The 27,834-nt window shown below is 37.6% G+C and overlaps 1 protein-coding gene and 1 pseudogene across 3 annotated transcripts in view; one reads left to right on the top strand and one right to left on the bottom strand.

Annotated features, from left to right (window-relative positions):
• Positions 1-27,834, top strand: part of TAX1BP1 (Tax1 binding protein 1) — an 88,315-nt gene that overhangs the window by 22,722 nt on the left and 37,759 nt on the right. For all 3 annotated transcript variants that reach the window (XM_019926332.3, XM_019926323.3, XM_019926328.3), the window contains exons 5-8: positions 3,194-3,352; positions 19,246-19,394; positions 19,490-19,580; positions 27,093-27,278. In XM_019926332.3, coding sequence (XP_019781891.1) covers positions 3,194-3,352; positions 19,246-19,394; positions 19,490-19,580; positions 27,093-27,278 — 585 coding nt within the window. The remainder of the gene's footprint in view (positions 1-3,193; positions 3,353-19,245; positions 19,395-19,489; positions 19,581-27,092; positions 27,279-27,834) is intronic.
• LOC117313599 (endoribonuclease YbeY pseudogene) lies at positions 7,452-7,940 on the bottom strand (annotated as a pseudogene).

Raw genomic sequence — 27,834 nt, forward strand, 5'->3', positions numbered from 1 at the left:
TTTTGTGCATAGTATATCTGCAATAAGTAATTATTGAGAGAGTTTAGACCTAAAACTTCCTAATGTTCCCTCCCCCTAACCTTTCTTCTTTAGGGATGGCCTAATCTATTGATTGTAGAATAATACAGATTTGGGGGTGAAGCTGATGGTAAAGTGGTATGAAGCAGTAAGTCTAACTGTAATTGGATGTGAACTTCATTTCACTATAACACAAGCATGCTCTGTCTCACGTGTGGCAGTGAATCAGTGAAGCGTCCCAGTCTCATAATTTAGGTTCAGCGTTTTTAGAATGATTTCTTTTCCTGTTTATTTGATCAAATGAATAAGCTGGATTAACCATAATTTTAAAAAAAAAGGTGAAAAAGTTTCTCACTCTTTTTCACTGAATATTTTGGAGTCATTGCACTTGCATCAAAAGAAATTTTCTGTGTAGATGGTCTAATAATGCCATATGTCTTAATTTTTAGTACTTAGTGAAGGAAAAAAATAGAACAGCATTCCTATTTCAAGATATTTCTCAATGTCTTTACCCTAAACCTAAAAAATTAGAATGTTATATTGAGTTTCTGTGAAAAAGATCTTCTTTAATTGGTTCAGTATACATTTTTGGTTATTTTACATTCCTATTTAGCCTATGGCGAGTCATTGCTTATTCTTTATACTCGGATGTTTTTTATATGTAAACATTTTATGCCTCTGATTTTATTTATCTTAAAAAACAGACTACAGAAAAAAGACAAGAGGTTATAGATATTAGACAGTCAAACTAAGAAGGTTAGAAGGAACCAGTAACTTTGAATTTTTCTGTATCTTTCCTTTCCCCTTCCAGAAATTCCTCTCTTATCTTAAATAAAGAAATGTAACTTTTATAGGGTGACTAAAACATTTTGTGGTGACAACCGCCTGATGATCAAGGTTTTTAGCCTGGTATTTGAATGCTAGTCAAAGATGCTGAAACAAGCCTAGATCTTATGAAGAATGCAGTGACTGTTTATATTGCAGTTTTTTGGATACTTGTTAGACCACCCTGATTTTAGGACCTCCAACAGAAAAACAACAGGCATTTTGGCATCTACCTATCTTTTGTGCTCCAAGTAAATTGGGACATTGCACAATTTAGTTCTCTTCTTCCTACTCATAAAATGTGTGCTGTCTCTTAGGTAAATGTTTCTGAGATAAGGTATTTATATCCTGATCAATTTTTTGACGAGTCTTTTAAATTTCCACATTTATCAAAATCTTTAATGATTTTACTAAAAATGCACCAAATTAGTACAAGTGTGAGACATTATCTAGGGCACTGTTGTCATTAAGAATGATTGAGCCACAATCCTTCAGTTTGTGAACCTTGGTTGTATCCTAGATTTCTAAAAAGTAGATACTTGGGGGTAGTGTAGTATATTTTAACTGTGGACTACCCGTTGGGTGTTATAAAATTATTGTTAATTTTCTTAGCTATGATCATGGTAGTGGTTAAATACAAGACTACTTATTAGGAGATGCTTGGCCTGTGCACTTAGGGGTGAAGTATCTGCAATTATGTTTCAAATGCTTTAACAAAAAAAAGAAAAAGAAATAAAACTTAGGTATATAGAGGGAGAGTAAATATGGCAAAATATTAATAATTATTGAATTTAGGTTATGGGTGTTCATGGTACAATTTTAACCTTTTTGTATGGTCGAAAGATACCAGAATACAAAACTGGGGACAGGAATTAGACTTGTATACACTTTCATATAATTTTAATTCCTTTTAAAAATTTCTACTTAAGATTCAGTGAACTCTAAAGTATGTGTCAGTTAAATGAATCACTGGGAAAAAATGGTTCTTTTATAATGTTTCTGTTGTACTGTGTCAAGGTGTATCTTTATTTTTAAGTGGCCAGAAAGTTTAGAGCCAAAAATGATTTTTTAAAAAATAGGTAAGGTAAAAAATTAAGTGAATAAGTAAACTTTTTTCTTTTTTTTCTTTTTTTTTTTTTTTTTGTGGTACACAGGCCTCTCACTGTTGTGGCCTCTCCCGTTGCGGAGCCTGTGCTCCGGACGCGCAGGCTCAGCGGCCATGGCTCACGGGCTCAGCCGCTTCGCGGCATGTGGGATCTTCCCAGACCGGGGCACGAACCCGTGTCCCCTGCATTGGCAGGCGGACTCTCAACCACTGCACCACCAGGGAAGCCCAAACTTTTCTCTTTTGAGGGCATTTACTCCTGTCATTTTCATTTAGTCTGATGGAAGAGATAGATGGGTCATTTAAAAATTTTACAGTGCTTTAACTTTCATAAGAGCCATTTTAGAGTTTAATTAGAGTTTGATTCCATGACCCTGGAAAAGTGACTTGGGGTTTATTGGGGGAAAACATTTTATTTTAGCTAAATGTATGATGCCTCCTTTGTGAAGTTTTCCCTCTGAGTCTCCATTCTTCCCTTGTTAGAATCAGACTTCTTTTTTTTTTTTTAATAGAATCAGACTTCTTGCTGTAAGAGAAATCTTAACCATTTTATTTACTATTTTAGGTCCCTTAATTTGGTAATTTTTAGAATACTGGAGTTTTAGATTTTCCTGAACTAAGTAACTTAGTGTTCATGTAAGAGTCAATTATATTGTTAATATGTTACAATGTGCATTTTTGTCCTAAAATTTGCATTTACTTACAAAGTTTCTTTTAATTTAGCTAAATAGAGGCCATTTTATACATATAGAAACTTATTCCTTAGTACCTTATTTAAAGAACTTTTCACAGTAATCCCATAGATGAAGGCCTTATGTAACACACAAGGAAGTTCTTAAATAGATTCAAAGATTTCCCATAGATTTGCATTCAAGAAGAGGTACACATTTTTCTCCTTGATTATTACCCAAAATAAGAACAGCCCAGAATTAAGTCACTTATGAAACTTAATATGCCTCATTTTTAGTACTGATTTGAAAAGTGATTAGCAGGCAACTTCATAATAAAATTCATTACTTTTATACCTTCTTGTAATGTTTTTTTCTTTGCCCAACCAAAAAATGGTTTAAGTTTATGATTCATGAATTTTTCTAACTGAAGACTAAAAGAGTCTGATTGATATGAAGTAGATAGTATGTAAAAGTTCTTTCTGCAAATTTCTTCACTATTTTTTTGAAATGGAAAACTGAATTAGTAATGTATTATAAGATTATAAAAAAACAATTTGAGTTTTCTGTTTTATAGTTGAAAATTGAGAAAACCATGAAAGAAAAAGAAGAACTGTTAAAGTTAATTGCTGTTCTGGAAAAAGAAACAACACAACTTCGAGAACAAGTTGGAAGAATGGAAAGAGAACTTAACCATGAGAAAGAAAGATGTGACCAACTGCAAGCAGAGCAAAAGGTTAGTTGTGTCCTATGTAACTGATTGGAGTTATAGTATATTGTCTGAAACCCACTTTTTTCAGGAACTGAACCAGTTAAAATGAGTGAAGACCACATGTTGAAAAAAGTAGCATTTAGATAGATGTTTGTATGAGAATAGGTCAGAGCCTATCAACCTTCTGTCATAGCCTCTTTTATGTTGTAAATGGTTAAAATACTTTAGATTTTTGGTATCAGGCTTGTGACATTGTCCCCGACAACTGTTTCTAGATGCTTTACGTCTAATTGTAGGATACTTGATTGATTCGGGGGAGAGGGGTTAGAAATACATTTAGGAATGATAAACACTGAATAAAGGGAAGAATAGAATAAAGTAGTTAAAATTACTCTTCTAAAAAGCAGAATTTAGTGAAATAAGATGTAATGTTAGAATTCTGAAATCCTTGATGTGAGAAATGCAATAAATTATACTAAAAACCACCTAATTAAAAATTGGCACAATTTCTTAATCTAAGAAAAAAAGAAGTATAAGTGTAAAACAGTGTGGCTTGATTAGAGATACAAATGGATTTAAGTCAGTAGCCAAAAACAATGGGAAAAAACAATCACTTAATTTATTTAATATTTTCATAAGAAAATGTGTTAGTTTTGACAAACTTGCACAGGTTATGATTATACATACCACAGTCTCACATATGTTGTAACTAGTTGGATATGCTAATGTCCATTGACAGGATTGATCTATTGTTACCTAAGGATGGGGTCTGTTCCATTATTCTTTTGTGCAGCAAGACCTAGAACAGTTGCTTAATAATTGTTAATTGAACCATTAGTACAGTGATTCTTAATAGGTTTTATACTCCAGTGAAGTGGTTGTATATTGCACACCTGAGCAGAGATTAAATACAGCTGGGCTCAAGCTGAAAAGATTTTTTTAGCCTTATTCTGTTTGCTTGAGGATTGCTTATTTGAGTTAGAGGGTAAACATAACTTATAGCAATGTATACAGTTGTGAATCTCCTTATAAACATCTGTAAAGTCTTCTGTCCTTGTTACCATTAGCCTTTTTAGTTTAAAATACAGTTATTCCCCCAATTTTACTCTTGGGGAATACTTGCAGTCCTGCAGTAGGAGTATCCTACAGTAGGAGTAAGATACTCTATTTGGTTAAGAAACCACTTTTTTTTTTTTTTTGGAGGGGTGGTGGGTACTGTGGGGCATGTGGGATCTTAGTTCCCCAACCAGGGATTGAATCAGTGCCCCCTGCAGTGGAAGCGCAGAAGTCTTAACCACTGGACCACCAGGGAAGTCCAAGGAACCACCCTTTTTTTTTTTTTTTTTTTTTTTTTATTTCCGGTGCACAAGCTTCTCACTGCAGTGGCTTCTCCTATTGCGGAGCACGGCGCGCGGGCTTTAGTAGTTGTGGCCCAGCTGCTCCGCAGCATGTGGGATCTGCTCGGGTCAGGGCTCGAACCCGTGTCCCCCGCATTGGCAGGCAGACTCTCAGACACTGCACCACCAGGGAAGCCCTCAAGGAACCACTTTTTAAATTTGAACTTTTTAAGCAGGTGTACCAAATATTATATTATAAATGTTATGATAAAATCTCATTGTATGTGCCTAGCTTGACTATTAGGACATTCAGCTAAATTTTTAATTCAATTGTTATAACTCCTTTGCTATCCTTTGTATAATTCTTACCCTTCTCTTTCTATTCTTCACGCATTTCTCTCGATGTTTGTACCTGGATTTGATAGTTTTCTAAAGTGGCCCATTACAGCATGAACTTAGCCCATGAGATCAAGAATACCCTGAAATATGGCCTTTAAGGTTAGACTCTCATCGCCTTGAAATCCAAGGGAAGAAAGGTTGATTTGCAAGAGTAGGAATGGCAGAATGAGAGGCCTTTAATTGCGAGAAATACTGATGTACATTAGGCCATTTCTCTGGTTCAGTCGAGTATTAGCTGAGATTTAAACAGTCTCAGGTTCTCTCTGCTGTCCAGGTGACAAGGGGTTAAGCACTACAGGCAAGACTAAAGATTATTCTGATAGACTTAGGTTGAGAAAGTGGTAGATTGAGGTCAAGGGATTAATGAAGCAAAATCTGTAGGAGATTGTGGCTGTGGTGCCCAGAAGAGATCTTTGGAAGTTTTTATGGCAACTCATAAATCTTGATGACAGTCACTAATCTTGAAAGGCACTTCTTCCTTGCTGCTATCCTTCCATTGGAATATACTCTCTGGGAAGATGAAGTATGTGGAAGTGATTTTTAAAAATATGTTATACTGTAGAAAATGGTGATAAAAGGACCTAGAATGGTATTGGTTACGTAATAGATGCTCACTAACTTTAAGTAGCTATATTGTTGTATTACCTTTCATAGTGATAGACCAGAGAATCATCGAGGAAGAACTAAAATATGAAGAGTGTCATCCAAGAGGAATAGAAATTGACAGCCTTTTCCCGAGATTTTAAAAGTATTGATAATACTTGTATAATGTTACATATAAACAATTATGAGTTATATTTTGGCAACTGCTTATTTCTGGGGATAAAATAACATGCTTGCCAGGAGAGAGAGTGCTTCTTTGTTCCTAGTTGTGGGGCTTCTAGTTTTTTATGAATTTGCTTTTTACTTCCAAAATTATAGTCTCCATCTTAATCAGGGAGGCCTGCTGGGCAGTTAGAACAGCTCAGGAACTTTCACACCCGGGTTAGTTGCGTGGCTTATTAAGTCTGTGACATTTCTTGGCATCTGTTTAAAATCTATTCCATGGTATGAATTCTGAAAAATGATCTTCATATAATAGTCCTAAAGGGCTTCTCTTTGAGGTATGAGTATATAGCCTCTGAATATCTGAAGGACTATTAAGATATTTACCAGTCATTTAAAATTTTATAATAGTATACTAGGAATGATCTGTAGAGAACTTCAGTTTCTTCATGGTAGAAGAAATATATTGCATTTTCATTGTTTTATAAAATATGATTGATTAACTTATTACCCATTCAATACTTGACAAATACTAAAACAGTTAAATGTTTATAATAATTTAATGTTTATAAATAAAATCTTCCATCTTTTGTAAACATTGACTTTTCTCATTGTAAAATACCACTAGAGGGAACACTCATTTTGTAAATTAAAAGAATTGGACAAGTTAAGATTATCAAAACCAATTGGTATGAGTGATGCGTTTAATTACATTTAACGTTGGCTCCTTGAAGGTATAAGGTAGGATTACAAAGTAGATTAAAACTGAAACCAAATAATATTTATAAATTGAGAGCTATAATTTATATATTGTATTTCCCCTAGATTATTTTAATGTGATATGTATGTTCCATTATTCATGTACACTCTAAATTTAAAAAGTAACAATTTTCATTAAGGGTAATTTTTACATTCATTTTTAGTTCAACTTCAAAGAAGTGTGGATTTTTCTCTCTTGTAAAAGGCTGATTAATAAGAGTAACGCATATAATACTTAATGTAAGCCAGGTGCTATTCTGAGTGTTTTTATGTCTGTTAACTCTCTTTGTACTATGAAGTGTAGGTTACTTAACCTGCCTACAATTGAACAGTTTATATAAGTGGTACAGGCAGGCAGTCTGGCTCCAGCCAGTGCTCTTAATCACACTGTATACTATACCAGTGTTCTTAATGACACACTATACCTACTGCTGAGGGCTTATCTAATTGATCTTTTTTAAAAACAGCTTTGTTGAGATGTAATTTACATACCCCCAAAGTTCATCACTTTAAAGTATAAAATTCAGTGGTTTTTATTATATTTATAGAATTGTGCAACCATTACCATAACCTAGTTTTAGAACCCCCAAAATAAATTTTTTTTTTCTGAGCACTTAGAACTATTTTATTTACAACACTGAAAATAACACACCTACCTGTGTCCTGAACAAAGAAATGAGTGGAAATTTCTCTAGTGTTTTAAGAGGCAGGTTCCACTCATAGAATTCAGCACCTGCTAGGGCTGGCACTTCTGCAGCCCCACAGGACAGCAGTGGCCAGCAGGGACCTCAGCGTGGGGGACCCCTGATCCTTGGGGCCCAAGGGGGGGGAATCCACCTTTCATTCACACTGTGACACTTCAGTCAGAAGAGGCCCCTGCTCAGGGGCGGAAACCTGGTCCCTGTGTGCCTGCTCAGCTCCTTGAGAACCTGCTTCTCCTTCTGGTACCGCTTCTGCCACTCGGCCTCCATGCTGTGTGTGAAGCTCAGCAGGTGACAGAGCCCGTGGGTGGCAGTCACAGTCAGGATGTCATAGGAATCTTCATTTTCTTTGCAGTGCTGGAAGATATACTCTACTCCCAGGAAAATGTCTCCTAAATTATAGTAATCTGGAAAATCAGGCTGGGGAATTTTGCCTGTTTTCAGATCCTCGTGAAATGGAAAGGAAAGCACATCTGTTGGGGTATTTTTGTTTGTGTAGATTGTATTAATCGGCCGAATCTGTTGTCGACACAGACGACCCCCAGGTTGAACCTCTGCACCCACAGGGCTCTCCGCACTGCCTGCACCTTCTCACGGAGCCGCGCCCGCCTCGGGCACTGCCCGCTGCAGGTTCCTCAGCACCAAGCTCATCACCCGCCCAAAAGAAATCTTGTACCTATTTGTCGTCACTCTTTATTTCCCACAAGTCCCAGGCAGCCACTAATCTAAGTTTCCGTCTCTATGGATTTGCATGTTTTGGACATTGCATACAAATGAAATAATATGTGGCCTTTTGTGACTAGCTTCTTTCACTTATGTTTTCAAGCGTCACCATTTTATAGTATGTGTCAGCAGTTCGTTCTTTTTAATGTCACATAATATCCCATTGTATTAGGTTTTTAACCCCCAACTTTACATTTATTAGACTTATGTAAAAATTAGCAGGTTGTATGTATATTCCGTGTGTTCTTGTTTTTGTTTTGGAGTGCTAGATATATACTCGAAATTAGAAGATTGAAAACTAGATATATATTTGAAATTAGAAGATTGAAAATTGAATGGTATTGAATCTTGTTTTCCAAGTAGGACTAAAATGGGCTGTGATCCTCTTAAGTTTTCTAGTTAGTTTAGTTTATAATTTTTTGGTGCCTAAACTATGAATTGAGTTTTTTCCATAAAGTAAATTATATTCTTAACTTGAATATTGGTAACTTAAGATGTACTTCAAGATAATTTAAAACCAATTTCTTTTGTGGGGTACTAAGTCAATATTGCTTAAACAATATGAGGAGCATGTTATGAACTATTGTATATATTCATATTGTTTTGGTTCTTAAGTTTCACAAACTAGGTAGGGTACCTTGAGACATTACCAGGCATTTGGGAGTTATCATAGGTATAGGAGTGAGAGAACATGAAAGATCTCTCATTATGATGGTGGCTCTGGCTAGTGTGGACCTCTTCAACTATCTTTATATTTTTGGCTTTCTTTTTCCTTGCGTTGGATACCTGGTTTTGGACAGAGGTAGTTTAAGGCATTTAAACTGCTTAATGTATGGATCGCCCCAGTTGCTTATGTCTATCTATCTATCTATCTAATGTGTAGAATTGCTAAAAACCAATTTTGAAGTTAGGATATCATTGAATTTCTAATTCTCTTTTACCGGTTTTTTATTGAGAAGACACAAAGGCTTAATTTTAATGAGTAATTTAATGTATTTAGCAATACGTTTCTTTAAAGCCAATTACTTTCATTTTGCACCTGATTTGCTAAGTAATAGTTTCAGAAATTCATAATACTTTGTTTCTAAAATATATTTATATACTTTGAACTAGCTCATAATCTTGTATAGACTAATACAGAGGTGTAACATGAAGCATTGTTTTTTAACATCTTTATTGGAGTATAATTGCTTTACAATGGTGTGTTAGTTTCTGCTGTATAACAAGGTGAGTCAGCTATGTGCATACGCATATCCGCATATCCCCTCCCTCTTGCATCTCCCTCCCACCCTCCCTATCCCACCCCTCTAGGTGGTCACAAAGCACCAAGCTGATCTCCCTGTGCTATGCGGCTGCTTCCCACTAGCTATCTCTTTTACATTTGGTAGTGTATATATGTCAGTGCCACTCTCTCACTTCGTCGCAGCTTCCCCCTCCCCGTGTCCTCAAGTCCATTCTCTACGTTTGCATCTTTATTCCTGTCCTGCCCCTAGGTACATGAAGCATTTTTTATAGTTTGTTTCACAAGACTTGTAGCATTGAGTATTTTTCATTCAGTTCAGGTATAATTGATGAAATTTTAAGATATTTAAAGTGTACATAATGATGATTTGAATATGTATAAAGGAAAGGATTGTGAAAAGAATCCTTGTGAAAGGATTCCTCCCATCTAATTAATTAACACATTTTCAACTACATATTTATCTTTTTTTTTTTTTTTTTGGCTGCCCCCCATGGCTTATGGGATGTTAGTTCCCAGACCAGGGATCGAACCCATGCCCCCTGCAGTGGAAGCATGGAGTCCTAACCACTGGGCCTCCAGGGAATTCCCCTATTTACCCTTTGTGTGTGTGTGTGTGTGTGTGAGTGTGTGTGAGAGAGAGAGAGAGAGAGAGAGAGCGAGAGGAGAACATTTTTCTCTCAGCAAATTTCACTTATACATTATAGTGTTGTTAACTGTAGTCACAATGTTATACATTAGATCCTCTGACTTTATTCATCTTATAGCTAAAACTTTGTCCCCTTTTATCAACCTCCCCGCTCCCCACCCCTCAGCCCCTGGCACCCACTTTTCTATTCTTTTTCTATGAGTTTGACTTTTTATTTAGATTCTTCATATAAGTAGATACCATGCAGTATTTGTTTGGCATATTTCACTTAGCATAATGCTCTCAAGGTCCATCCATGTTGTTGCAAATAGCAGGATTTTCTTCTTTCTCATGACTGAATAGTATTCCATTGTATTTATGTACCACATTTTCTGTATCCATTCATCCACTGATATACGTTTAGGTTGTTTCTTTATCTTGATTGTTGTGAATATGCTGCAGTGAACATGAGAGTGCAGATAAATCTCTTCCATATCCTGTTTTCATTTCCTTTGGGTACATACCCAGAAGTGGGGTTGCTGAATCATACGGTATAGTTTTCATTCCGTATTGGCTTTTGCATGGTGCCTGCACCAGTTTACATTTCCACCAACAGTGCACAAGGGTTCCCTTTTCTCTACATCTTCACCAGTATTTTGTTATCCATTGTCTTCTTTTTTTTTAATTTTTATTTATTTATTTTTGGTTGCACTGGGTCTTTGTTGCTGCTTGCGGGCTTTCTCTAGTTGTGAACGGGAGCTACTCTTCTTTGCGGTGCACATGCTTCTCATTGCGGTGGCTTCTCTTGTTGAGCACAGGCTCAGTAGTTGTGGCGCACAGGCTTAGTTGCTCCACGGCATGTGGGACCTACCCGGAGCAGGGCTCGAACCCGTGTCCCCTGCATTGGCAGGCGGATTCTTAACCACTGCGCCTCCAGGAAAGTCCTATCCCTTGTCTTTTTGATGACAGCCATTCTGATAGGTGTGAGCTGATATGCATTGTGGCTTTGATTTGCATTTCCCTGATTTTGAGCACCTTTTCATGTACCTGAGCACCTTTTCATGTGCTTGTTGGCCATTCATGTGTTGTATTTGGAAGAAAATGTCTTTTCCGTTCCTCTGCCAATTTTTAAATTGGATTGTGGGGTTTTTATTGCGGGGGGTGGCTATTGAGTTGTGTGAATTCTTTAAATATAGTTTTGGATATTAACCTCTTATCAGATATTTGATTTGCAAATATTTCCTCCAATTTCAGAGGTTGCTTTTTCATTTTGTTGGTGGTTTCCTTTGCTGTGCGGAACCTTTTTTAGTTTGATGTAGTCCTGCTTGTTTATTTTTGCTTTTGGTATCAAATCCAAAAATTCATTGCTAAGACCAGGGTCAAGGAGCGTATTACCCCCTGTGTTCTCTCCTAGGAGTTTTATGGTTTCAAGTCTTAAATTTAAGTCTTTTATTCATTTGAATTAATTTTTGTGTATGGTTTAAGATGGTGGTCCAGTTTCATTGTTTTGCATGTGGCTGTCCAGCTTTCCCAGGACGATTTGTTGAAGAGAGTACCCTTTTCCTATTGTATATTCTTGGTTCCTTTGTTGTATTGATAGATTGATTGAACACATATGCATGCGTTTATTGCTGGGTCTCTTTTCTGTTCCATTGATCTGGTGTAAAGTAAATCATTCAATTTTAATTAAAAAAGAAACTTAATATAAGTAAACTTATACCATCCTAAATTTTTTCTTCTTCTTTAAAAACGTATGTGAAACCCAACATTAAAAGTTACTTGTCGGGACTTCCCCGGTGGCGCAGTGGTTAAGAATCCGCCTGACAGTGTAGGGGACACGGGTTCGATCCCTGGTCTGGGAAGATCCCACATGCCACGGAGCAACTAAGCCCGTGTGCCACAACTACTGAGCCTGTGCTGTAGAGCCTGCAAGCCACAACTACTAAAGCCCACGTGCCTAGAGCCCGTGCTCTGCAACAAGAGAAGCCACTGCAATGAGAAGCCCGCACAGCAACAAAGACCCAACACAGCCATAAATAAATAAAAAATAAAAAAAGGTACTTGTCTGTGGAATGTATACATGTTCAGGAAATAACTTAGACCTTTATAGATATATTTGTAGCCTTTCTTCCCTCTCCTTTTTCTGCTCCAACCAAAAAAATTTAATCCTTTGGATCTGGAATTCTCTTGTAAAGCTAGAATTTTTTTTTAACCATTTATTTATTTATATTTATTTTTTTTTTAATATTGGAGTATAGTTTTTTTTTTTTTTTCTTTTTGAAGAGCGCAAGGGCCGCGAGCGCCCGGGAACCCCGGCCCACCCCCCGCGCCGAGGGTGGCGGAGGACCCGGATGCGGATGTGTCCGCCGCCCCTCCGGCCCTACACGGCCCCCCCGGGAGAGGGGCCTGTGGGGCTGGCCCTGTGACATCCCCCGCCTCTCGGTCCGCACCCGCCCCCACCTTTCTGGAGTATAGTTGATTTACAATGTTGTGTTATTTCAGGTATACAGAAAAGTGATTCAGTTGTACACACACACACACACACACACACATATGTATTTATTTATACATTCTTTTTCAGATTCTTATCCCATATAGGTTATTACAGAATATTGAGTAGAGTTCCCTGTGTTCTTCAGTAGGTCCTTGTTGATTATCTATTTTATATATAGTGGTGTATGTATGTTAATCCCAAACTCCTAATTTATCCTTCCTCCCAACATTTCCCCTTTGGTAACCATAATTTTTTTTTTTAATTTTATTTATTTATTTATTTATTTTTACTGTGTTGGGTCTTCGTTGCTGCACGCGGGCCTTTTCTAGTTGCGGCAAGCAGGGGCTACTCTTTGTTGCAGTGCGTGGGCTTCTCCTTGCAGTGGCTTCTCTTGTTGTGGAGCACAGGCTCTAGGTGCGCGGGCTTCGGTAGTTGTGGCATGCGGGCTCAGTAGTTGTGGCTTGCAGGCCTTAGAGCACAGGCTCAGTAGCTGTGGCGCACGGACTCAGTAGTTGTGGAGCGCAGGCTCAGTAGTTGTGGCGCACAGGCTTAGTTGCTCCACGGCATGTGGGATCTTCCCGGACCAGGGCTTGAACCCGTGTCCCCTGTATCGGCAGACGGATTCTTAACCACTGAGCCACCAGTGATGTCCCCATAAAGTTTGTTTCTGAAGTCTGTGAGTCTGTTTCTGTTTTGTAAGTAAGTTCATTTGTATCATTTTTTTAGATTCCACATATAAGTGATATTATATTTTTCTTTTTCTGACTTCACTTAGTATGATAATCTCTTAAGTCTGTCTATGTTGCTGCAAATGGCATTATTTCATTCTTTTTTATGGCTGAGTAATATTCCACTGTATGTATATGTATATATATATATATATATATCACATCTTCTTTATCCATTCCTCCATTAGTGGACATTTAGGTTGCTTCCGTGTCTTGGCTATTGTAAATAGTGCTGCATTGAACATTGGGGTGCATGTATCTTTTCGAATTATGGTTTTCTCTAGATATATGCCCCGGAATGGGATTGCTGGATCATATGGTAGTTCTATTTTTAGTTTTTTAAGGAACCCCCATACTGTTCTCCATAGTGGCTGTATGAGTTTACATTCCCACCAGCAGTGTAGGAGGGTTGCCTTTTCTCCACACCCTCTCCAGCACTTATTATTTGTAGACTTTTTGTTGATGGCCATTCTGACTGATGTGAGGTGATACTTCACTGTAGTTTTTTTTTTTTTTTTTGCGGTACGCGGGCCTCTCCCGTTGCGGAGCACAGGCTCCGGACGCGCAGGCTCAGCGACCATGGCTCACGGGCCCAGCCACTCCGCGGCATGTAGGATCCTCCCGGATCGGGGCATGAACCCGTGTCCCCTGCATCGTCAGGCGGACTCTCAACCACTGCGCCACCAGGGAAGCCCCATTCACTGTAGTTTTGATTTGCATTTCTCTAATATTTCGTGATGTTGAGCATCTTTTCATGTGCTTTTTGGCCATCTGTATGTCTTCTTTGGAGAAATGTCTGTTTAGATCTTCTGCCTTTTTTTTGGCCGTGCAGCTTGGCTTGTAGGATCTTAGTTCCCTGAACAGTGATCGAACCTGGGCCCTTGGCAGTGAAAGCATGTAGTCCTAACCACTGGACCATCAGGGAATTCCCTGCCCAGTTTTTGATTTGGTTGTTTTTTTGATACTGAGCTGCATGAGCTGTTTGTATATTTTGGAGATTAATCCCTTGTTGGTTACATCGTTTGCAAATATTTTTTCCCATTCTATGGGTTGCCTTTTCATGTTTTTTTTTTTTTTTTTGTGGTACGCGGGCCTCTCACTGTTGTGGTCTCTCCCGTTGCGGAGCACAGGCTCTGGACACACAGGCTCAGCGGCCATGGCTCACGGGCCCAGCTGCTCCGTGGCATGAACCTGGGTCCCCTGCATTGGCAGGCGGACTCTCAACCACTGTGCCACCAGGGAAGCCCTTGTTTTTCTTTTTGTTTGTTTGTTTGTTTGTGTGTGTGTGTGTGTGTGTGTGTGTGTGTGTGTGCTGGGTCTTCATTGCAGTGTGCGGGCTTCTCTAGTTGTGGCGCGCGGGCTTCTCTAGTCTCTAATTATGGTGTGCAGCCTTCTCTAGTCTCTAGTTATGGCGTGCAGGCTTAGTGGCGCCATGGCATGTGGGATTTTAGTTCCCCGACCAGGGATTGAATCCGCGTCCTCTGAATTGGAAGGTGGATTCTTAGCCATTGGAACACAGGGAAGTCCTGTCTTTTCGTTTTGATTATGGTTTCACAAAGGTAGAATTTAAGTGTATTTGCTCATAGCAGACTTTTGATAGTAGAAGTGGCTCTTATTACATTTTATTGTATTTAAACTTTGCTCTCTTGGAATATGGACAATATTCTCCATGGAAATTGTCTTTTTTTTCTTTTCTAAAAATGTATTTATTTTGGCTGAGCCTGATCTTAGTTGTGGCATGTGGGCTCTTAGTTGAAGCATGCATGTGGGATCTAGTTCTCCAACCAGGGATTGAACCCAGGCCCCCTGCTTTGGGAATGCGGAGTTTTACCCACTGGACCACAAGCAAAGTCCCTTCATGGAAATGTTCTTAGTGCAATTTTTTGCTGTTGTTGTTTGAATAAAAGTATAAGGTTTTCTTAAGATAAATTTGAAGTTTATTACCGAAGAGGTTATATGAATATTTGTTGTTTAAATTCAGAGATCTAAAGTACTGCAAATTGAAATATGCTAAAGTAAGTTATGGTTTCTATCAGGTTAGTTTACAAATAAAAAGTTTACAAATAAAAAACAAACAAAAGCTGTAACTGAGGGACTTCTCAGGTGGTACAGTGGTTTAGACTTGGCACTCCCAGTGCAGGGGGCCTGGGTTCGATCCTTGTTCCGGGAACTAGGTCCCACATGCATGCTGCAAGTAAAAGTTCGCATGCCACAGCTAAGGAGCTGGCGAGCTGCAACTAAGGAGCCCACCTGCTGCAACTAAGACCCGATGCAACCAAATAAATAAATAAATATTAAAAAAAAAACTAACTGAAACTTAAACAGGTTGTTTTTATGGGAGCAATGTTAATGAAACAGTTAATTCCCTAGTTATTATTGTTATTTATTTATTTTGCCTTTTAACACATTATTTTAATGCCATGAAGATAGTTTATTATAGTACATTGTTGTCAGTTATATATATATATATATATGTAGTTTTTTTTTTTTTTTTTTTTTGCGGTACGTGGGCCTCTCACTGTTGTGGCCTCTCCCGTTGCGGAGCACAGGCTCTGGACACACAGGCTCAGCGGCCATGGCTCACGGGCCCAGCCGCTCCGTGGCATGTGGGATCTTCCCGGACCGGGGCACAAACCCATGTCCCCTGCATCGGCAGGCGGACTCTCAACCACTGCGCCACCAGGGAAGCCCGTCAGTTATATTTTTGTTTGGTATATTTCTAGGAACCAGAGAAGATACATTTATATTCTCTAGAACTATCTACATAGCTTGGTATTATAGTCGATTTCAAGAAGCACAGTGTTTGAGAAAAGCCAATTACCTCAAATGAGTAAGATTTATTTTAAAATCTTTTAGCAATTTCCATAAATGACATAATCCTTTTGCCAATGATTTGCCAATTAGAGTATTCAGGAACTAATTTACTAAATTTTCTTGCTGTATGTTTGAATCCAGAATATCATCATACTTTTTTCTAGATAATTGTCAGTGATATTGTATCTGGTTTCTTTACATGTATTCATTTGTAGTCAGAGTTAATTTTGTCTTTATTTAACATAGGAATAAATGTGTTGTTAAGATATTTTTAGTGCATGTTTAGCCACATAGATGATTCACAGTCTTTTTATCTGGTTGTTCATATTTGAGGGTTATGACTTGGGGGGATTGGTAATAGTAGGTCATGGTGACGTGATCCTTCAATTTAGGAGGAGGGGGCGAAGTCTGCTGCATGAATCTGAAATGCCCAAATCTCTTAATCTCCTTTTGCCACCACTTTTGTTACTGTTCTTATCTTGGTGCACGGTGTAGCTGACTTACTCAATCTCTAAGTTTTTCTCTGTTTTAATATTAGAATTATGGTGCCCTTTTGACATATCTTGCAAATACTGACCAAATGAATATTTATTCCAAATTTCAAGTGTTTTTCAAAGACTATGTTGTAAATTTTACTGTTTTAAAAATGTTATTATTATTTTTTTAAAGAAAACATGTTTCTTAGTTATTTGTATGTACACTAAGGGCTTTGATGTCATTTTCATGCTAAGGAAACTTAGACACATTGAAGATGCTTATCCTTCACTCAGATATGAGTGCTACAGGCCTGAAGAATAATCCCCACTTTAGTATTTTCATGCCTTTTGCAGTGGGCTTGGATGCTGAGAAGCTATTGGTTGCTTTTATAGGTACCAACAAAAGATTCCAAGACTCTCAAGTATAGTTAGAATTAATTTGTGACTCACTATAGAGTTAACTGACTCATAGATAAAGCAGTTAATGTTTTGTGTTTAGTTGCTTATGAATCTTTTCTAGTTATTCTCTATGCATTTTCTTTAGAATGCTATTTACCCACTATAGAACTTCATTAATTGCAGAATCAGAAACTAGTTTTTGCCTCTGGGCAATCTAATCTTTTTCCTAGGAAGAAATACCTGGATTAAATCTGTAGCCTATTCACAGTACCAAGAGAGCATTTGGTAAAAATAAAAACTAAAAAAAAAATAGTAAAATACTATTTAGAAACCTCTCTGACCGTCCTTATAAATCAGCTAGACAAATACTGAAAATGTGTCAAATATTAAAGGATCATTGGATAGTGACAACAATTATGGGAGAGGGAGTAAATATCACCTGCTTTCTCTGGTGTTGTGTAGAATTGAAATCAGAAAAGCATTTAGTTTTGCATAACAGTCTTTGGTTTATGTTGCAAATTCAGTAAGGCAAACAGTTGTTTTGAGCAAAAATAAAACCAATAGAGTGTATCTGACCTCTGTTGTGATAAGCTTCTTAATGAATTACGTTGTTCTTAGATGCGGTTTAGTAATTTTCATATTCTAGCAAGATATTTAAAGTGATATTCTACCTATAAGTAAAAAATTTGGCTGTTACTTTATGAAAGTCAAAGTGGCTTATAAATACTTTGTAACATTTGATACGTTTAAATTGGCAGAATGGTGATTTTCTTTAGTTTTCGTTGTTGGGTTGATGGGTGGTACTATTATTTTTTTTTTGGCTGCGCCACAGGGCATGCAGGATCCTAGTTTCCTGACCAGGCATCGAACCCATGCCCCCTGCAGTGGAAGCACGGAGTCTTTTTTAATTTATTTGTTTGTTTGTTTGTTTATTTGTGGCTGCGTTGGGTCTTCATTGCTGCGCCCTGGCTTTCTCTAGTTGCAGCAAGTGGGGGCTACTCTTCATTGCGGTGTGCGGACTTCTCATTGTGGTGGCTTCTCTTCTTGTGGAGTACGGGCTCTAGAGCGCAGGCTCAGTAGTTGAGGTGAACGGGCTTAGTTGCTCCATGGCATGTGGGATCTTCCCAGACCAGGGCTCGAACCCGTGTCCTCTGCATTGGCAGGGGGATTCTTAACCACTGCGCCACAAGGGAAGGAGGAAGCGTGGAGGCTTTTTTTTTTTTAAACATCTTTATTGGGGTATAATTGCTTTACAATGGTGTGTTAACAAAGTGAATCAGTTATTCATATACATATGTTCCCATATCTGTTCCCTCTTGTGTCTCCGTCCCTCCCCCCCTCCCTATCCCACCCCTCCAGGAGGTCACAAAGCACCGAGGGAAGCGTGGAGTCTTAACCACTGGACTGCCAGGGAAGTCCCGGGTGGTACTTTCATTAGTGGGAAATTGTAAAATTATTTTTTTAACAAACACAATTTGTCTTAATTTATCAGTTCTTTTGATGTATAGTTTTCCGTAACTATGTGGAAACCTCCAAATGCACTGTTACATTTGGTTCTCATAATTTTATAAACGAGGCAGAAAAGGCCTTATTATCTCCATTTTACAAATTATAAAACAGGCTTAGGGAGAGGCTTGATCGAATTCTCATAAGTTACTTAATTGTCTTAATTGATGTGATAAAAATTTTTAAATTATCTGTTTAAAGTGAAATTCATCACATTTACTACCTCTTTTATATCCATTTCAGTGTCTTTAAATATTTGTTCCAGCCTCTTGAATCACAGTGACAGGAGCTTTAGGAACATGGCTTTAGGCATATATCTTAACTTAGTGCTTTGGTATAATTATCAGTGGCACTTAGTGATTTATGCTAGAAGAAGTTGGTGTTAACTTTGTTTAGTATCATGAAACTTGTTTTGTCATTAGGGTAACATTGGAAAGTGAGATGTAAAAAGCAAAGTGACTAATTTTTAAATTTTTTCCTCACTTCAGTTGCCTGCCCTCTGGTGGAGAAGTTAGTGAAATCAGCAAACAGTGTGTGAAAAGTCCAGGAAAAAAGTTAATAATTGATTTAGTATTTGAAAAGTTTAATGTATGTTACCATTTCAGGTTTAGTTTTTAGTCTTATAAACTTTGGAGGGGGGCTTCCCTGGTGGCGCAGTGGTTGAGAGTCCGCCTGCTGATGCAGGGGACATGGGTTCGTGCCCTGGTCCGGGAAGATCCCACATGCCGCGGAGCGGCTGGGCCCGTGAGTCATGGCCGCTGAGCCTGTGTGTCCGGAGCCTGTGCTCCGCAACGTGAGAGGCCCGCATACCACCAAAAAAAAAAAAACTTCGGAGGGGACAAATGTGGGATTAAACTTTTAACCATAAATAGATTTCTAGAGATATACAAATTTGTATTTCTAATTATGTTTCTGTGTTTCTCAAAATATTTTGTTATTGTTTCTAAGGTTCTTTTTGAAGTCTCACAAAGTTTAAAAATGGAAAATGAAGAATTTAAGAAGAGTTACAATGATGCTACATCCAAAGCCCTCCAGCTTGAGGAAGATATTGTGTCAGTCACACATAAAGCGATTGAAAAAGAAACTGAATTAGACAGGTATTCATGATGCTTTAAAAAAGTATCTTCGTGTTTTAAAACTGTTTTAAGAAAGTTGTTTTTGTCTATGTTAACGTTATTTGACTTTAACTCAGTTTAAAGGACAAACTCAGAAAGGCACAATATGAAAGAGAACAGCTTGAATGTCAGTTGAAGACAGAAAAGGATGAGAAGGAACTTTATAAGGTAATTTATTCTTTACATTTTTATTAGTTATCTTTTGCTGTGTAACATGTTACCCCAAAACTTAGTGGTCAGGAATTTGGGAGCAGCTTAGCTGAGTGGTTCTTGCTCAGGGTCTCTTGTGTAGTTGCAGTCAGGATGTTTGGCAAGGGCTGCAGTCAGCCAAAGGCTCAATTAGAACTGGAAAATCTGCTGTCAAAGTGGCTCACTCACATGACTTTTGGCAGGAGGCCCTTCAGTTTCTTGGAATGTTGCCTCTTCAGTGGCTGCTTGAATGTTCTCACAGTATGGCAGCCAGCTTCCCTCAGAGTGAGCTATACAAGAGAGAGCAAGGAGGAAGTCAGTGCATTTTATGACCTGGTCTCCAAGTTGTACACTGATGCTTCTTTATTTTATTAATTAGAAGCAAGTCACTCCAGCTGATACTCAGGAGAAGGAAATTAGGCTCCACTTCTTTAAGAGAGGAGAATCAAAGGTTTTGGGAGTATATTTTAAAGCTGCCTCATTGTGTATAGTCCCTAATTAGTTTTCAGGGAATTAAATTGCTGGTGTTTTAGATACTTAGCAGGTAATGTATAATAAGTCAAAGAGTTGTAATGGTAACAAGATACCTGTTTATCAGAATTTGTGCAACTAATTATTTTCCCCTTTTAAGAATATATAAACCTTAAGGAGAGCATTAATTTACTTCAGTGATGATCATGTTTTGGAGTTTGCCTTTTGGAATAATAATAATAATCTTCAGAGACTGTCATTTTAAAAAAGATCCTGTTGACAAATCTTCACCCTTTGAAGTTTTTTCCTCCTTTCCTTTTTAAGTGACTCTGCAGTAGGGTAGTGAGCTTTAGTTGTCAATAATGTCGTGGATGCATATTGGGACTTACTTATTTTAAGTGGCTCATAAGCAGTTCCTGAAGGAAGTTCCAGATGAGGAATTTCAAGAACAGTCTGAGCTAAGTCAGTATTATTTGGATAGATTCAATCTCTCTATTAGATTAGAAAAGGACAGTACTCATTTATATATTGATATTATGGTATATATTAAAGATAAAACATAAAACTCTGCATATATTCAGTATTTGAGAGTCTCAATTTGTACTAAGAAACTAAAATATGATTTATTATGTTACCAGTGGGTTTCTTCCTCCTTCTCTTTAAAAAACAACTATTCATTTATTTATATACATTGATAAGCTAGATACCAACATTGGGTACCCAAGTATGAAATTTCAAATCTGTTCTGAGGATCACCTCTTTTTTCTTCCATTTTTATTGAGATATAATTGACATATAGCACTGTATAAGTTTATAGTATACAGCATAATGATTTGACTTGTATACTTGTATACATCATGGAATAATTACCACAATAAGTTTAGTGAACATTCATCATCTCATATAGGTAGAAAATAAAAGATTTTTTTCCTTGTAATGAGAACTCTAAGGATTTACTCTCTTAATAACTTTGATATCAATATATAACATACAGCAGTGTTAATTTTAGCTATCATGTGGTACATTACATCCCTAGTACTTACTTATCTTATAACTGGAGGTTTGTACCTTTTGATTACTTTCATAATTCCCCCCTTCCCCCCACCCTCTGCCTCAGGTAACCACAAATCTGATCTCTTTTTTCACGAGTTTGTTTGTGAAGTTTAATTGACCTAGTTTCTGGTGCACAGCATAGTGATTTGATATTCCTGTACATTTCAAAATGATCACCACAATAAGTCTAGTTACCACCTGTCACTATACAAAGGTATTACATAATTATTGGCTATATTCCCCATGCTGTACACTTCATACCTGTGACCGATTTTATTTTGTAACTGGAAATTTGTACCTCTTAATCTTCCTCACCTGTTTCTCTCATCCTATCCCCTGTAGTCCAGCAACCACTTGTTTGGTCTCTTCATCTATGACTCTGTTTCTTTTTTATGTTTGTTCATTTGTTTTGTTTTTTAGATTCCACATGTAAGTGAAATAATATGGTATTTATCTTTGACTTATTTCACTTAGCATAATACTGTCTAGGTCTGTCCATGTTGTTGCAGATGGCAAGGTTTTTCTTTTTTTATGGCTGAGTAATAGTCCTCTGTGTGTGTGTGTGTGTGTGTGTGTGTGTGTGTGTGTGTGTGTATGTATGTACACACCACGTCTTCTTTATCCATTCATCTATTGATGGGCATGAGGCGGGATGAATTGGGAGATTAGGATTGACATATATACACTATTGACACTATGTATAAAATAGATAACTAATGAGAATGTACTGTATAGCACAGGGAACTCAATGCTCTGTGGTGACCTAAATGAGAAAGGAAATCAAAAAAAGAGGGGATAAATGTATACGTATAGCTGATTCACTTTGCTGTACAATATAAACTAACACAATATTGTAAAGCAACTATACTCTAATTTAAAAAAAAAAATGATAGGCACTTAGGTTGCTTCCATATCTTGGCTATTGTAGGTAATGCTGCAACATAGGGGTGCTTATAGCTTCTCAAATTAGTGTTTTGTTTTCTTCAGAGAAATACCCAGGAGTGGAATTGCTGGATCATACGGTTCTATTTTTAACTTTTTTTTTTAAGGTCACACTGTGTGGCATCTTAGTTCCCCAACCAGGGATCAACCCTGTGCCCCCTGCATTGGGAGCACAGAGTCTTACCTACTGGACCACCAGGGAAGTCCCTATTTTTAAATTTTTGAGGAACCTCCATACTGTTTTCCATAGTGACTGCACCAATTTACATTACCACTAACAGTGCAGGGGGGTTCCCTTTTCTCTACATTCTTGCCAACACTTGTTATTTGTTGTCTTTTTGATAGTAGCCATTCTGACAGGTGTGAGGTGATAATCTCATTGAGGTGGTATTTGATTTCTCTTTTCCTGATGATTAGTGATGTTGAACACCTTTTCATTTGCCTGTTGGTCATCTGTATATCTTCTTTGGAGAAATGTCTATTCAGGTTCTCTGCCCATTTTTTAATTGGGCTTGTGTTTTTGATGTTGAGTCGTATGAGTTCTTTGTAGATTTTAGATATTAACTCAATGTTGGTTGGATATATCACTTGCAAATATCTTCTCCCATTCAGTAGGTGGCCTTTTCATTTTGTTGACAGTTTCCTTTGCTGGGTAAAAGCTTTTTAGATTGACATAGTCCCATTTGTTTTATTTTTGCTTTTGATTCCCTTGCCTGAGGAGACACATCCAAAAAAATATGCTAAGACTGTCAGCATACTGCTGACAGTATGTCAAAAAGCATACTGCCTATGTTTTCTTCTAGAAGTTTTATGGTTTCAGGTTTTACATTTAAGTCTTTAATCCATTTTGAGTTTATATATGGTGTGAGAAAGTAGTTCAGTTTGATGATTCTGCATGTAGCTGTCCAGTTTTCCCAATACCATTTATTGAAGAGGTTGTCTTTTCCCTATTGTAATATTCTTGCCTCCTTTGTCATAGATAAATTGCTTATATAAGTGTGAGTTCATTTCTGGGCTTTCTGTTCTGTTCCACTGATCTATGTGTCTGTCTTTTTTTTTTAATTTTTGGCTGCATTGGGTCTTCGTTGCTGTGCGCGGGCTTTCTCTAGTTGCGGCAAGGGAGGGCTACTCTTTGTTGCAGTGCGCGGGCTTCTCATTGCGGTGGCTTCTCTTGTTGCAGAGCACAGGCTCTAGGTGCGCGGGCTCTCAGTAGTTGTGGTGCACGGGCTCAGTTGCTCTGCAGCATGTGGGATCTTCCCGGACCAGTGATCGGACCCGTGTCCCCTGCATTGGCAGGCAGATTATTAACCACTGCGCCACCAGGGAAGTCCCAAAGTTGTTTTTTGGGGGGGGGGTGCGGTGTGCCTCGAGGCATGTGGGATCTTATTTCCCTGACCAGGGATCGAACCCATGCTCCCTGCAGTGGAAGCTGGAGTCTTAACTACTGGACCACCAGGCAAGTCCTAGGTGTCTGTTTTTTGTGCAGTACCATACTGTTTTGATTACTGTAGCTTTGTAGTATACAAAGTATAGTTAATGTGATATACTGCATTAAAAAATTGAAGGATAAAGATCGTATGATCATCTCAGTAGATGCAGAAAAAGCTTTTGACAAAATTCAGCATTCATTTGTGGTAAAACCTCAAGTGGGTATAGAGGGAACATACCACAACATAATAAAAGCCATATATGACAAGCCTACAGCTAACATTGTAACGTACTCAGTGGTGAAAAGCTTGAAAGCACTTCCTTTAAGATCAGGAACAAGCCAAGGATGCTCACTCTGACTATGTTTATTCCACATAGTATTGGAAGTCCTAGCCACAGCAGTCACACAAGAAAAAGAAAAGGAATCCAAATTGGAAAGGAAGTAGTAAAACTGTCACTGTTTGCAGATGACATGATACTATATACAGAAAATCCTAAAGATGCCACCAAAAAACTACTATTCCTCAATGAGTTTGGTTAAGTTGAAAGGTACAAAATTAATATATGGAAATATGTTGCATTTCTATATACTAACAACAAACTCTTGGAAAGAGAAATTAAGAAAACAATCCCATTTACAATCAAAAAGAATAAAACAGGAAAAAATCTAAGGAGTTACAAGCTCTTTACTGGGAAAACTATGAGACATTGATGAAAGAAATTGAAGATGACACAAACAAATGGAAAGATATGCTGTGCTTATGGACTGGAAGAATATACATTGTTAAAATGACCATACTACCCAAGGCAATCTACAGATTCAGTGCATTCCTATTAAAATATCTATGGTGTTTTTCACAGAACTAGAACAAATAATTCTAAAATCTATATGGAAACACAACAGACCCTGAATAGCCAAAACAATCCTTAGAAGAACAAAGCTGGAGGTGTCATGTTCCCTTATTTCAAACTATACCACAAAGCTACAATAATTTCCTTCTTATTTTGGGGGGGTGGTTAATTTTTTTTTAGTCTTAAATTTTTTGCCTTTAAAATAAAAAATTTGAGTCCACTGTGCACCTCATTGCAGAGCATAGATAGGAACATTTTGCATGTCATGGGTTATACCCATTCTGTTTCTTGGAACAGCCATCCCTGGAGCGTGAGCGAGTGAGTGAGTGAGTGAGCGTGTGTGTGTGTCTGTACCATCCCCGGAGCGTGAGTGTGTGTGTGTGTGTGTGTGTATATACCATCCCCAGAGCGTGAGTGTGTGTGTGTGTGTACCATCCCCGGAGCGTGAGAGTGTGTGTGTGTGTGTGTGTGTGTGTGTGTGCCATCCCCTGAGCGTGAGTGTGTGTGTGTGTGTGTGTGTGTACCATCCCCGGGGCGTGAGAGTGTGTGTGTGTGTGTGTGTGTGTGTGTGTGTGTACCATCCCCGGAGCGTGAGTGTGTGTGTGTGTGTACCATCCCCGGAGCGTGAGTGTGTGTGTGTGTGTGTGTGTGTGTGTGTGTGTGTGTGTACCATCCCCGGAGCGTGAGAGTGTGTGTGTGTGTGTCTCCCCCAGAATAGGAAGGAAAATAGTGAAGACTCACTGGTGGATGATTTTATGATTTGACTTTAAGGAAAAGTGCCCAGGTATAATGTTTGGTTTTTGAACAGTTGGATACAGTGTCTTTGTTTTTTTTTTGCTTTTTTTGCAAACTACTTTCAAATGCAGTTTTTTAAAGTTATAAAGGATTTTTTAACTAAATGAAGATTTTGCATCTGTAATAATTTTTTATTTAATGTTACTATGAATTTCAGTGATAATGTTTCAGTTTTGTGCCAGGAAAAGACCTGGGCATTATTTCTCTGGATAATTAAGTACTTTCCATGTTGTTTCTCTGTTAGAACAGTGGGAGATAATTGGGTAAATAGCATGTCTATGTTTTCAATCATTTTACTTCAATAATAAATTAAATAAAATGAATTCTGAAGGTATACTAGTTAGCATTGGGAAGGGTTTAGGAAGGTCTTAAGTAAACCAGGACCTCGTTTACTTACTTTTCTTACCTGGTTTAATGCTTGAGAGGTGTAATGATAATTAGAATGACTTATTTTGGAAAGAGGAAAACTTTTCCCTGAAGCTGTCACCTTTCCATCCTGCCTTTCTTTTCTCTCTTCTATCCTGAGAAACAGTACTTCCAATGTTTTGTAAAGGGTTGACAAGTACATTTTAGGGTAAATCCAGAATTTATTTTTCTTTTACTGCTCTAAATTATTTATTCCTTATATTCCTTTTTTCTTACTTTCTGCAAAGATTTTGTGTGTCTCTGTTGTACACCTGAATGACGAGTCCTGTGCCTAAGACTTGGGAGGGAGGAAGGGAAAGAACGAGTGTCTTGGGGGTTTATTCTTTTACAGTGTGCTAATATCTCCTGTTTTCTGTAAGAATTAGCAGTTGGGATCAAAGTGACTCTGAAATTTCCATTTGAATACACTCTCTCCCAACCTCCCAGTGTCCTGAACAGTATTTCATTTATATGCATGTATGCCGAAAATTGGAAGTAAAACTTCCCTAGGGATTTTTGTTTTGTGTTTTTTTGGCAAGGAGATTCCATTTACCGAGTGTGGTAAGACCTACTATACTGTTAATCTCAGAAACATACTTTCCCTTTCAAATTGTTCTCATGAGTAACCAAATAGTTTCCTTTGCCTCTCTCCTCTAACCCCTGTTGGATCATGTGACCCATCCCTGACCTAACAGAATTTAGAGGGATTGGTAAAAAGTGCTTTCATGAGCTGATGATTATGAAAATTGGGTAGTGTTTTTAAATTGATGCTGCAAAGGTCTTGGCTGCTGATACCTTTAGATTATCTGGAGTTATATTCTTTCATTGTGAACAGGAATTAGTCTTCAGCATTGCATACATTAAGAGTAAAGTGCAAGAAGTATGTTAATTCATTTCTCTTTGATGCTCTTAACCAAAGCAAGGTACTCTTTATAGTGGAAACCAGATACTTGTACTCTTTATAATTTCAGTTAATGGAATTTGATTTGTGTATATGCTATGAACAACAGCAGCCAAAGTCCCTGGAAGAATCAATATAGTTGGGTTAATTAATCAACAAATATATTTTTAGGCACACAGGAAGTAAATGACATAGTATTTTTTCATAAGTAAAAAATTGAATTGCTTAAGATGTTCTTGAATGTATTCCTTTAGTTTTCCAGAATCTGGTCTTTATATATGAATATGCCTGTAACGTAATGTTTCCCCAAAAGAACAACCAAATTCATTTGTAATTTTAAAGAGAACTAACTTAAAATCATCAAAGGAAAAGACTTTAGAGATCAGGTAGTGTTAGACCTTAGAATTAATCTCTTTGGAAAACTAAAACAGCAACAACACCCAATTCAGAAAAGCTGTGTTCTGCGCCCACGTACTTGGCTAGTCATTTGGCAGAATTTGGGTCTCCTGACTTCTCATCTAGTGAATCTTCCCTTCTCTTGGATCATATTTGGGTTAGAGATAAATAGTAATATTTTAAACTTTGAGTAACTTAGGTTATAGAGTTAGAAAGAATATTCTTGACATTTTCAAGCACTGTTTCAGGTACATTTGAAGAATACAGAAATAGAAAATACCAAGCTTGTGTCAGAGGTCCAGACTTTAAAGAATTTAGATGGGAACAAAGAAAACATGATTACTCATTTCAAAGAAGAGATTAGCAGACTGAAGTTCTGTTTGACTGAAAAGGAGAATCTACAGAGGGCTTTCTTGCTTACAACCTCAACTAAGGTAAGTACGTTTGCAATATGTATTTGAAGATTGTAAAATATTATCTCTATTAAACGTATACAGTATGGTCGTTTTTATTTTTAATCTTTCCTCCCCCAGCTTTTTTGGAAAAAGTTCAAACTTATAGAAGAGTTGAAAGAACAGAAAAATGAATACATATATATCCTTAAATATTTTGCTATCTTTATCTCCCCCATTTATATGCCTTCTTCTCCTCACCCCAGCCATTTGAAAGTCAGTTGCAGGCATTATGACATTTCACCCTAAATACTTTAGCATGTTTCTCTTATTAACAAGTACATTCTTCTGTATAACCGTAATACCGTTATGACATCTAAGGAATTTTATATTGATATAATATTCATGTTCGTATATAGTTTTAGTCCACATTCAAATTGTCCCACGTGTATTTTTGCATAACCTTTAAAATTGCTTGATCCCTGGTAGTCAGAGATCACACATTAATGATTATTATTGTGTTCTTGGTCTGCTTTAATCTAGAACAGTGTCCCTATACTGTTTGTCTTTTATAACATTGATATTTTTTAAGAATTCA

This window comes from Tursiops truncatus, chromosome 9 (assembly GCF_011762595.2).
Source record: "Tursiops truncatus isolate mTurTru1 chromosome 9, mTurTru1.mat.Y, whole genome shotgun sequence".
NCBI lineage: Eukaryota > Metazoa > Chordata > Mammalia > Artiodactyla > Delphinidae > Tursiops > Tursiops truncatus.